The 12,996-nt window shown below is 34.6% G+C and overlaps 2 protein-coding genes across 2 annotated transcripts; one reads left to right on the forward strand and one right to left on the reverse strand.

Moving 5' to 3' along the window:
- The first annotated feature begins 384 nt into the window (after positions 1-384).
- LOC129799251 (arylsulfatase B) lies at positions 385-8,857 on the forward strand. The gene is made up of 5 exons (XM_055842970.1): positions 385-1,206; positions 5,430-5,517; positions 5,593-5,981; positions 6,035-6,341; positions 8,114-8,857. The coding sequence occupies exons 1-5, from the start codon at positions 945-947 to the stop codon at positions 8,775-8,777; spliced, it is 1,710 nt and encodes a 569-aa protein (XP_055698945.1). The 5' UTR covers positions 385-944; the 3' UTR covers positions 8,778-8,857.
- Positions 8,858-12,293: 3,436 nt separating this feature from the next.
- LOC129799252 (28S ribosomal protein S21, mitochondrial) lies at positions 12,294-12,784 on the reverse strand. The gene is made up of 2 exons (XM_055842971.1): positions 12,554-12,784; positions 12,294-12,490 (listed from the first exon to the last, which is right to left on the reverse strand). Exons 1-2 carry the CDS (start codon positions 12,698-12,700, stop codon positions 12,374-12,376), a joined length of 264 nt encoding a protein of 87 aa, XP_055698946.1. The 5' UTR covers positions 12,701-12,784; the 3' UTR covers positions 12,294-12,373.
- Between the last annotated feature and the right edge of the window lie 212 nt (positions 12,785-12,996).

The raw sequence follows: 12,996 nt of genomic DNA on the forward strand, positions 1-12,996 counted from the left end.
AAATCCTGAAAAGCCAAAATTCTGAAAGCCAAAATTCGGAAATCAAAAATCCTGAAGTCCAAAATTCCTTAAAATTAAAATCCCAAAAAGCCGAAATCCCGAAAGCCAAAATTCCTTAAATCAAAATCCTTAAAATACAAAATTCTGAAAAACAAAAAAAATTTCGAAAAGCCCAGAAATCCAAAATCTCCGAAAGCCAAAACTCGGAAACCCATAATCCTGAAATCTTAAGTGTCATTGGTACTACTAAGGATTTGCGCTTGCTGAAGGTAAAGGGAAATTTTCTGTGTTTTCATAAATTTCTACACATTGTCCTCCGTATAATTTCGTCAGCAAACAAAAAAGAAAAATGATTTTTATTCACACTTCGAATTTGAAAAACTAGTTTTTGCTTTACATAACCTCCAAAAAACAAACATTTCATTTGGGTTTTTGAGGTTATTTGTGATGTAACCTCAAATTTCAAAATAACGTTTTCATCAGAGGGAAGAATTAAACGTAGCAAAACAATTCCAAATGACATTATTATCCAATGTAAGAACGATTTGGATTTGGAATGTTCAGCAATCAGAACTGTATCTGCCCGAATCTCAGGAATCTTAAGCGATAAGCCTAATGATTTTCCACAAAGTTTTACGAACTTTTGTTGTTGTTGTCGAGCCACGCGAGTCGATTTAATTTCGCGCTCACGACTCTTGGGCTCTTTAACTCTTCTATCAGTTGTCTGGGGCATTGCGAGCTGTTCACAACAAATTTGTCCCCGAGACTTTGGGGCAGGCGCTTTGATATCGCTGCAGCTGTAGGCAATTCTTATCTCCAGTTGCTTCCTGTGACTATTTCTTGTGCGTGAGGGAGAAAGTTTCAAATGTTCAAAGGGATTTTTTCGATTTTTTCTGTTTAGTAAAAATTTCTGGCGCGCATTTTGAGATTTGTGACCCAATGCAATGAAATTTCGAGTGGCTTTGTGTCTGGTGCTAGTGAATTTGCTCGTGATTGAAGCTCAAGATCAGAGACCCAATATTGTCTTCATTCTGGCCGATGATTTGGGCTGGAATGATGTTGGTTTCCATGGTTCCAATCAAATTCCAACGCCCAATCTCGATGCTCTGGCCTATTCAGGCCTCATCCTCCAGCGCTACTACGTCACTCCGATCTGCACTCCCTCCAGGGCAGCTCTCATGACGGGAAAGTATCCCATCCACTTGGGTGAGTATCGATTGGTGTTTGTGTCGGAAGCCAAAGTGTGGCTTGTGCAGAAATTTCCTCAAGTGCAATAGTCCATCATGGGAAATCAACTGCTCTTCATGGTATTTCCTCAAACAATCCCAAATACCTTGCCGCAATATGAGAAATTTTTGAAATACCTTCAAGTACCGGAAAATCGTCCCAAGTGCAGTGATTAAAATTTTCTCCATTTTCTGTATCTTTTGTATTTTGAGTGAAATAAGATCTTCGTGAGTCTTCCTTATTTTTTTTATATTTCCCACTAAAAGTAGAAGTTTTTGCCAAATTCTCGTAAACGTGCTTAAAAAGAACTCACCAAAAAAAGACGAATGAAAAGGAAAGTGTTAATGAGTTTGTAAGTTAATGTTTACTCATCAGATTTTTTTGGTGGCTTCTCCATAAAAAAATGCAAATTTGCGACAACATTAAAACGAGTTTCCTAAAATAGGTCTTTTTTATTTAAAACTCGTTGCAAACTTTACAGGAATGCAATCAACTGGATTTGAGATCATGATCATAGGTTTAGGTATTATGAGAAAAAGATCTGATGAAGAAGTACTTTCTAAGAACAAATATATTCAATTTTTCTATCCTTTTCATTAAAAAAAAAGAAAAAAAACAGTGTTCAAATCGAATTTGATAAATATAAAATAAAGGCTTAAGCACACCGTTTAAACTAGGAAAATTTCATAAAGTCAAAATTCACGCCCTTTTCTTTCTCAATCCTTCTGCATAAGTCTCTCCTACTCTTTCGCACTCTTCTATTTATTTTAAACATCACACCAAATTCAATTTAGTTCAATCTAATTTGAGGTGCCAGTATGCCGGATGGATAAAAATTAATTCAATTTAGAACGGCTGCGGAACATTATTCAGATCAGGAAAATTTCGTGAAAACAAAATTAGTATCTCTTTCTATCCCATTACGTTTTGCACATGTCTATCTCCGTCTTTCGCACTCTTCTCCTTCTTCTTTTAAACGTCACAACAATTTCAATTTGATTTTATCTAATTCTGAATTTTAAAGAGTCATGCAAAAAGTTGCCAAAAACTTGAAGAAATTTTCTTTAAAGAATTGACGAAATATCATTTATTAGAAGAAAATGGTAAAACTTTGGAAAAATTTTGTGTGTCTTTGTGAACTTCGAGATCTTTTATTTTGCAAAAAATAAACAAATGAACAAATGAAATTTAGATCCATTTCATTCCTAATGTTTTCGGCACACCTTTTAGCTCAGTATAATTTCATGAAATTGAAATTCGCGTCCTTTTCTTTCTCAAAAGATTTGCGTAAGTCGTCTATCTCACTACTTCAGTCTCGAAATTGGACTGAACTAAATTTAATTTGGTGTGATGTTCAAAAGAAGAAGAAGAGTACGAAAAAGTAGGACAGGCATTAGGCATACACAAAGCCTTTAAGAAAGGGATGAGAATTTTGACTTTATGAAATTTTCCTGATCTAAAAGTTATGTCAGAGCCATAAATATTTTAGAACCACTTTTTCAGACTCAAAATTTGGTTTTAACCGATTTAACAAACTAAATTGAATTTGCTGTGATGTTCAGAAGAAGAAAAGTGATAGAAAGGATTTCGAATTTCGATTTAATGAAATATTTCTAATCAAAAAGTTTCCTATCCGAAAAAATTAACAAATTAATGCTGTGAACATAAAGAGCCTAATAACAAAATAAGTAATTTTACTGGGTTAATTTTTCTGGGTTAAAAAAGGGATAGGTCCGGACTATGTTGGAAACGCTACTTTTTCTTATATTTCTGGAAGACACTTGACCGAACGTAATGTAAATAATAATAGATATACAAAACCAATGTGGATCTAAAATAAATTATGGATAGGTTCAGCTTTCTTTAGAAATATGCGAACAAATAGTGTTTTCAATATAACCCCTCCTTCCCCTAAGTTAATTCGCATTCCAACATTCAAGTCTGAGGAGACAATTTTAAATAAAAGATGATTCACTTCGATCAACAGTTTAAAAATAAGTTTTCTTTCACTCTCATTATCTGTTTTTCCAGTATTTGAAATATTCAATTAAGTATTTAAAATTCATGAATCGCAAAATTACTATAGAGTTGGGCGGTGCAATTTCAGGTAGTTGAAGATTTTTCAAGAATCATTTTCTAAATATTTTTTTTATTAAATCTGTAACATGAATTATCTTGGGTTATCAGCATATTTTCCCTATTTTCTTTAAGTATAACTTTTTGTCTCAAAATCATACTTACCTGCAACTGCCCCACGCTCTTCTATGCTATGACATTTTAAAACTTGTTTGTTGTAATAGAATCAGTATTATTGAAATATTCTTTAGAATTAAAAAAATCTTCTTATGATTGCAAGTAGATTTTTTTGTCCCACGAAATTAAAAGCAAATTTATTATGTGATATTTTCTGCTCGAACTCAAAGAAAGAGTAGTTAGGGTAAGTGTGCCAAATTTCGGCATAGTTGCATGCAAGCGACAAAGTCTCTAGTTTGAAATGTAATATTTTTTTAATATAAATTGAATATTTTTGTTATTCTTTTATAAGGAGTGTTGCTTGGAACCTTGCAGACAGTTTATCATTTTTATTTTCTTTAAAATCATTCTTAATACATTTTAAAATGAATAAAAATGTAGACATAGCATTGGTAGCCTATTTCGGCCACCTTCATTCTCATAGGTCCTTGCCCTTCCAGAATTCTTTCAATGTCTTTTTCAGATCATCTTGCTCGTCGAAGCGACATTTTTTGTTTTTTTTTTGCATTGTACAATCTCAAGAGTATCCAAAAACTAAAAATTCATGGAAATTCGAGGAACAAAAAATATGTCCGAAATTGCAAGCTGGCCGAAATTTGGCACACTTACCCTATACATTCCGCTTTTTTCCAACTTGTCACCGCTCTGGAACAAACAGTAAAAGATGTCAACTTCCAGTTTTCGGCGACTCCCAATAAAAAAAATTATCCCCAGATGTTTTTTTCTTTTTCCTCTCACTCCCTCTAGCCAATCCAATATTGTCTTGGTTTATTTCGAAGATTACGCTATCGATTTCTTTGATTTTCGGGGGTGATAGGAAGAAAAAAAATAAAGTTTCTACTTAATGTCGACTAATTAAGGGGAGGGATCATCAAAAACCGTAAGTCAATATCTCTTACCGTTTAATACGCTTGATCTCTAGCCCGGTAACAAACTTTTGGTCATATTAAAAATAAATATTAAAGAAAGATAAATCAATTATGAGTACTTGACCAATTCATTATCAATTGAAACCGATGAAACCGGGTAGGACATTTCAAGACCTTCATAAAAGATCTAAATGTAATCAAATCGGTTTAGAAATACAGTAGACTCTCACGCAATCGGCTCTTTTTCAATCGGGCGACAAATTTTGTTGACAATTTTCACGTTTAATTATGAAACTAATTCGCTGTAGTTCTTCCTATTTTATTGTGATTCTTTATAATTGAGCGCTTTTTGTGGAATTTACAAAGGCTTTGACGCTCAATTCTATCGCTAAACCGGATGACATTTTGCCCCATATTCCCAATTGAGAGAGAGTCTACTGTATACTGTATACCCTTTAGAGTGGTTAGACTTTGATCTTCAAATATTCGATGTCGAAAGTTTTTAGGGCAAGAAGAGGGCGATGGGGAAAAAACGTCCGGAGTTATTTTTTTTATGGGGTAGTGAGGGAGGGTCATCGACGACCAGAAGTTGATATTTTTCGCCGTTTAAGTTCTAGGTCGGCGACAAATTTGAAATAAAATGGATTCTATCTTATACGAGATTCAGACCTAGGCTTAGCCATATGGCTTAACTGTTCTAATTTTTTATCAATCACGATTTTTTGGAAAAATCTAACTTTGGATTGGATTATTAAAGATAATTAACTTATAAAGCTCTCAAAAAGCAATAAAATTGCTCGCTATTTAGAGACCCTCGGGAACTCTGAATACCGCTTTACTGATTCTTCTTTCAGTTCTTGCATTGAAAGTTTTCTTGCATTCTATTGATTGATACCGCTTGATATTTTTCCTTGAGTAAAATGCACTTGGATAATTGTTAAATAATGAATGTTAATGAATATTCTGCACTTTTTTTCTGTTGTATTTACACAATATATTTTATTTAACTAAACGTTTGGGCAAATATTTATTGTGATTCTCTTCCCAAAGTCAGCTAAATGCATTTATTGTGACTTCCAGGAATGCAGCACACTGTTCTCTATGCGGCAGAACCTCGTGGTTTACCGCTCTCGGAGAAACTCTTACCTGAACATCTTAAGAAACTTGGGTAATTGCTACAATTTTTCTTTATCAGAATGTTCTTATTTTATTTGCCATTCTCCTTATAATCTTTGCTGCTAAGATATGTGAATCACATCGTCGGGAAGTGGCATCTGGGTCACTACAAGAAAGTCTACACTCCACTCTATCGTGGCTTTGACTCCCATTTGGGATTCTGGTCAGGTCGTCAGGACTATTTCGACCATACGTCCATTGAGAAGCCCAGCTGGGGCTTTGACATGAGACGCAACATGGATGTGGCTTATGATCTCCATGGGAAATATCTCACGGATATCATTGGGCAGGAATCTGTGAATATTGTGAAGAATCACAACACCTCCTCTCCTCTCTTCCTCTACATTGCCCATGGAGCTGTTCACTCTGGCAATCCCTACAATCCCCTTCCAGCTCCGGATAAGAAAGTGGACACATTCAGGGACATTGAGGATTTCAATAGGAAAAAATTCGCTGGTGAGTTTTCTGTCCAGTTTCTCCAAGGGATTCTCATTGGGGAATTTTTCTAGCTATGATGTCCTCCCTGGATGACTCTGTGGGAGCCGTTGTGTCTGCTCTCTCGGCCAGAGGGATGCTGGAGAATTGCATAATTGTCTTTAGCACGGACAATGGAGGACCAGCAATGGGATTCAATCTCAATGCTGCTTCCAATTGGCCACTCAGAGGAGTTAAGAATACTCTCTGGGAGGGAGGAGTTCGAGGAGCAGGTCTACTCTGGAGTCCTCTGATTAAGAAGAATCAGAGACTAGCCAGGCAGACCATGCACATCTCTGATTGGCTTCCTACTCTCTATGTTGCAGCCGGAGGAGACATAAAGTGAGCATAAAAAGTCTAGCTCGACTTCCCTAGGTGTGATTCCTTCTAATCACACCTATTGTAATCCTCGGATTTTCTCAAAGTGCTCCGATCGAGCTGAAATTCACAGGGTATATGTTTTGAACATCCCTGATGCCGAAAATCATAAGCCGGCAATTTCGGGTCCGGCCGGCCGTCCGGCCGTCCGGCCGTCCGTAGTACGCAATATCTCCGGATTGGATAGAGATATCTTCATAAATTTTTTTTTTTAAATATATCTACGCGCGCGTACGACGATTTCTGTCCTATTAGTTTTTTGAAAAACCGGTTCTAAACCGGTTAAAAATCACGTTTTGTTGTTTATCTCGAAATCCTATTATGCAATTTTGAATTTTTTATGTTTATGTTGTAGCCCAGAAAATTTAGACCAATTTAAAAAAAAAAATTAAGGACATTCGTCTAGCGGTTCTCGAGATATTTCATTTTGAAGATTTCAATTTTAAGAAAATTTGCTATTAGCGTCAGGCGGGAAAAAAAGCGGGAGAAGCGGCGTCGAACAAGCTTTCCCCATATATACAGTGGGTGTCAAAAATTTGTTGCCTCATGTATATTCTTCGGGAAACCATGTGCAAAAAATGATAGAAAAAATTACTTTTTAAAATTTTTCTTTTTGCAATTTGATCTTATTTATATATTTCGAAAAAATTATTGCATTCTATTTTATATAAAAAATTATTGTTATAGAGATACTTACAATGCTATTATCAACCCTCTGAGTCGATACCCTAGGTCTGCCAGTAGCGTTTTTCAGATGTACTCGTACCTCATTAATATAATATTTGAATATTTTATGTACAACCTTTAGTGATTTTCTATAAAATTTGGCAATTAACGACGCAGATTCATTCTGGCAGTATCTCTGGACGATTTCCCACCTTTTAACTCTTTGTAATTTGCCATTTTTAACCTAAATTATAAATTATCAAAAAACAGATTATTTCTTGTTTTCTATAATCACTTTTATATACATATATTTACCATTGACAACTTTAAAAATGTACTAACCCAGCATTTGCCTCTCAAATGACATAAACCTAAAATGTAACCGGTTTACATTAAGTTGGTTGCATGTTTTGATCATTTCAAATCAGTTTTTTAAATGAGGCAACAAACTTTTGATTTTTCAAAAATGACCAACTTTTGGAAAACAATTATTTTTGATATGAAATAAAATTATTTTTTTTTTTGAAAAGTATAAATAATATCTACGGATTACTGGGAACTCATCTGCAAAAAGCAAAATTTGTAAAAGTATTTTTTTTCTATAATTTTTTTCACTTGATTTCTCAAACATGCATTAGGCAACAAACTATTGACACCCACTGTATATAGCACTGTCTCACTCTCCCTTTCTCTCTCTATATTCGAAAATTTGTAAGGTGGCATATATAATTCACGATCCGCGATGTCTTTCGCAGATCTTCGCGAGGAGCGAATTTTTTTCGCGGATTTTCGCGGGACGCGTAATTTTTCGCGAATTTTCGCGGGGAGCGATTTTCTCGGGTCGCTGACAAAGGTTCTCAATGAATGTAAAGTTGAGGCCTCTATCTCTCATAGTTTCCGAGATAATCGACTTTAAAGATTTTCAGATACTTTTATGCATTTCTCATACAATTTTATGTATAAATATCGTTCGAGTTTGCCACAATCCGATTTTGCAACGAAGGAATCACACCTCTATAAGCTGATCTAGGCTTATCACTGGCTTTCTTCATAAAATTTTCACTTTTTAGAGATCTAGGAGACGGGCTCGATGGCATGAACTTGTGGAGAGAACTCACAGAGGATGAGGACTCCAAGAGAACGCACATCCTGCACAATATTGACGACATCTGGGGAAGTGCTGCTCTGACAGTCAGCAATTGGAAGGTGGTCAAAGGAACAAACTACAATGGCCAGTGGGATGGATGGTACGGTCCAGCAGGAGACAGAGATCCCATTAACTACAATCTCAACGTCCTGAAATCCTGCCCAACAGCCAGAATCCTCCTGAGGATGAAGTACTTCCCAACAGATGGACAAATCCGGAGCTTAAGGGCAGAAGCCAACGTGGAGTGCGAAAAGAAACTCCCCTATTCCCCAAGTGACTGCAATCCTCTGAAGAGTCCTTGCCTCTTCAATGTCAATGAGGATCCCTGTGAACTGACCAATTTGGCCAGCAAATACCCAAATATACTGAACTCTGTCCTCGCAGAATTGGACAAGTACAACAGAACGGTAGTTCCTCCTTCCAACATGCCTCTAGATCCCAGAGCTGATCCCAGATTCTGGGACAATGTCTGGACAAATTTTGGGGATTATAGCTTCTTCAGCCGGGACATGAGACCATCGGAAGTGGAAGTGATTAGTATAATGCCTCACAATCCTCACAATCATCACAATTCATCCCAAACTTAATTTACTGCAAATCCCAAGAAGCATTTGACCCATTTGACTAATTATATTTGTTGATTTTACAATAAAAATTTTTAAGTTAATTTAATGACAAGATCTCAATTTCCCTTCAATTTTTTTTTATTTTAAGCAACGAAAGAAGCTTTTTCTGCATCCGATGCATGAGATTGATGCGACTTAAGCATCTCGTGCATCTTATGCACAAATCAGGTAAGGAAATAAAAAATAATTCCTTTTAAATCCAGGGTTAACTTAATGTAAAAACCTTGGCCAAGGACGATCTAGAGATGCGGTAATATTTTTTGGAGAAACGAAAACCCTTTTATATCAAAGAAACATTTCCGTAAATACGATAACGCGTCTCTAAAACCAGGATCAATTTATAGAAATACGAAAATGCATTCAAGAACCAAAAAAAAAATGAAGAAAAAACATTTCTAGAAACACTACAGTTTCTATAAAAACAGTAATATAGCCAAAAAATTAGGTAGAAATTTACTCAAATACGGAAACGTATCCATCAATAAATGGAAACGATCTCAGAAACACAAAAGCATCTCCAGAGAAATTTTAGAAAAGCAGAATAATTTCTAGAAACACGAAAACGTATCTAGAAATACAGGAACTTAATCAAAAATTGCAATAAAAGGGATATTAAAATACGAAAAGTGTTCAAGAAATTTGCAAATGGTTTCAGAAACGTAGAAGCACCTCTACGGAATGGGTCCTAAACACAAAAATTAATGTACAATGAAACTGAGAACGCAGCAAAAATCATGAAAACATTTTTTAAAGAGCTCAATATTTCAAGAAACACGAAAACATTTCTATAAACACAAACGCAACACAAAAATCACGAAAATAGCTACTGAAACACGAAAATTTATTCAAGAAATATGCAATGGAAACAATTTAAGAAACACTGAAACACATTTAGAAATACGAAAACGCATCGTAAATAAGCAAGGATGAATCACGTAAATTTGTTCAAAAAGCAATCGTTTGTTGAAAATATAAACGTTTTCAGAACAACGATACACATCCTAAAAACCACGATGGATTAATAAAAACACGAACTCATCCAAGAAGCATGTAAATATTTGTTAGGATTGCGGAATCATTTTTAGAAAGCACAGAAACGCAGTCAAAAATCATCAAAAACGGGTACTAAAACTTGAAAACTCATTCAAACAATATGGAAACGATTTAAGAAACACAGAAACATTTCTAAAAACACGAAAAAGCGTCGAATAATTTTATAATAATAGTAATAATAATGTTGGCAGTACATTCCATGAAGAAACAAGGCCTTCCCGCAAAGGGATTTCTAGACATGCATTATTATTTTTTCTTGTACGGGATGTTATTGTCAGTCCCATGCCCGATGGAATCAAGTGCAGTGAAAGCTCACTAGATGCAAGTCAAACACCTTTAACGCCAGAAAAATTCCTAGTGACCTAAAGGGGATTCGAACGAACCCGAGACACTTGCATCATAGAACGAGTGCTCTACCACTTGATCCATTGAGTGCCCGACGACGTTTTCGTTTTCGCGTTTTTACGACGCGTTTTAGTGTTTATGGAAATACGAAAACACGTAATACAAGAAATTTTCTTGGATAAGTTTTCACTTTTGAATACCCGTTTTCGTAATTGTTTGGTCAGTTTGGTCGCGTTTCTGATTAAAAAAAGTGAAATAACTTTTATTTTAATAAAGGTAATGAAAAAAAAAATAAAATGCAAATTTTTCTATCGAACTTTTAGGTGTTAAGGACGTGCATTCACATTTCTACAGATGTTTTCTAAATTTCTTCTAGAACTTCTAGTTCTAGAACTTGGGATAGTTCATTTTATTTTAATTTCATTTTATTTTAATAATAATTTTTCCGGGTTTCCTGAAAATTTTCCGCTTTCCTAAAAAAAAAGTTTTCATGCTTCTTATGTTCGAAAACGCATCGTAAAAAAGAAGGATGATTTTAGAAACATAAAAAGCCACCCAAAAAGCATAGAAACATCTTTTATAGAAAAGAAGATCTTTGTTTGAATGAGGAAAAAAATTCGAAAACTATAATTAAGGCCGTGTTTAAAAATTATTTTAGGTGGTTGAATACAGAAGATTTTCACCTAAGGCTATAATTCATGTGAGCACCACAGGTATCTCCCCAAAAAAGGCTCAGTTAGTGGGATTTAGTTTAACTAAAACTAAAACCTACTTATTAATATGAAGTTTAAGTGAAAACGATTTTAATGATTTCAATGATAATATTCCGTAAATACTTTTTTATAAAACTTTAAATTTAACAAATAAGAGGTGCTTTCAATAAAGTTCAAAAATTAAATGCTAGTCAAGGTAAGACTTGAGTCTATTCTTTTTTAATTTTTCAATTTATTCCCTCAGCCAACGTTTCGGTTTTGGATATGATTTTCTTTAAGGCATCAAAAAAAAGTGCTAGAACAATTAGCATGGAAATATTAGGAAGCTTGAACTGGTAATGGACGAGGAAGTGAAAGTAGTGCTTCAAATATTTCCTTGATAATTATTGTTCTTCTATATTTTTTGATGCCCTGAAGAAAAATCGAACGATTGGCTGAAAGAATAATTTGAAGAACAAAAGATAGACCCCTTTTACCTTGACGCATTAAACTTTCACATGATCGATAACCAGAAGTGAATTCTAGAATATTGTCTTCAATAAACTTTAAATGCTTTACAAATCAGCACAGGAAATTATATTACTAACTTTTTTTAAAAAAATTGTTTCTAAATTTATTTTAAGATTGATTCAAAAACGAATTTACGAAGCTTTTTAAAATTAATAAGAAATAAATTTTAGAATTTAACTTTAGAACTTATTATTTTATTTTTATTATTATTCTTTTGCGAAGAATTTAAAAAAAATTAAGGTCATGTTAGTTTTGGTGAGTTAGGTTTCAGACTGATCTATGCCTTAGTAGAATCATATAAATCGTTATCAAGGAAACGTGACAGACATTTCGGTAGTTTGAGTCCGATAGGAGATAAAATTAGGAGACGGTTCCAGACTTACCCAGAAAAAGAAATTTTCCTTTTTATGAAAAATTTGTTTAAACTGGACTGATAAATATTTCAATGGACAGGGAAGGAGTTGTTTACTAATTAAGTATTTTGCTCGATATTCTTCATTCGACTGCCGGCTAAATCTGCCCCGCTCTCCCGTAAAAAAAAATGTTTGTAAAGCTGTTAACTGGATCTTCATAAAATTTTGAACAAAGTGATGTTATTTTTAAATTTGACAAAATCTTTTCTGACATTTTATAAGGAAAACATCTTTTTGACAAACTTTTAACAATTTTTGTGGTTCAGTAGGTCGTCACTTTGACAAAATCCTTTTGAGAAATGTAACAAAACTTTTTTTCAGAGGTTTTAGAAACGATTGAAATACCATGTTCCCAGAAACATGACTCAAAAGACAAATTTTTTATTATGAATTACCCCTTGAATCACTCCTAAAATTCAAATTAGAAAAAAAAACTTACCAAAGATTGGGAAAACATTCAATTTTATTATGGATTGCATAGAAATCCACTATAATAAATTCTATATTAATTAATATTCCCCGTCTACGAGCATCCGGGAAAAGGTTCTGCTCTGTTCTTCCGGAGGACAAACTGGATCTTCCTGTCCATGTCTTCGTTGTAGATGGACTTGCACTTCTCGAAATTCACCCTCCGCCGTGTCTGAGGATTGCAAAGGAAGCTCGTTAGGTAATTGGGGGTGTTTGGGGCTTGGGATTTGCTTACTTGGTAGGGCTTCTCGTAGTATCTTGTCCTCCGGAACTGGTCAAAGATGCCCTCCTTGCCGAGGATTCTATTCAGCACTCTGCAGGCGTCATCTACGTTGTTATTCTGCACCAGCACGGTGCGGGCTAGGAATTTCACATGTCTCATTGCTGAATATTTATTAAGAATGAAATCCTGGGAGAAAATACAGAACTTGTGAGGTTATGTAATCCACCACTCAGCCAACTTCACTCCAGTGCACATTACACTGCACCACAAGGCGTAAAATTTGTTTTTAATTTCATAAAATAAATTCACTTGCAACAATTTTATACTACAAGTTTTTAGTATTCAAAAGGTTATATGAATAGAAAAAATTCAAATAATCCAAAAAGGGTTTTTAGAACAAATAAATTGCTTATTTACATTTTTCTACGCCGCGGAGTTCATGTAAAAATTCATCA

The sequence above is a fragment of the Phlebotomus papatasi genome, chromosome 1 (assembly GCF_024763615.1).
Source record: "Phlebotomus papatasi isolate M1 chromosome 1, Ppap_2.1, whole genome shotgun sequence".
NCBI classification, from domain to species: Eukaryota; Metazoa; Arthropoda; class Insecta; order Diptera; family Psychodidae; genus Phlebotomus; species Phlebotomus papatasi.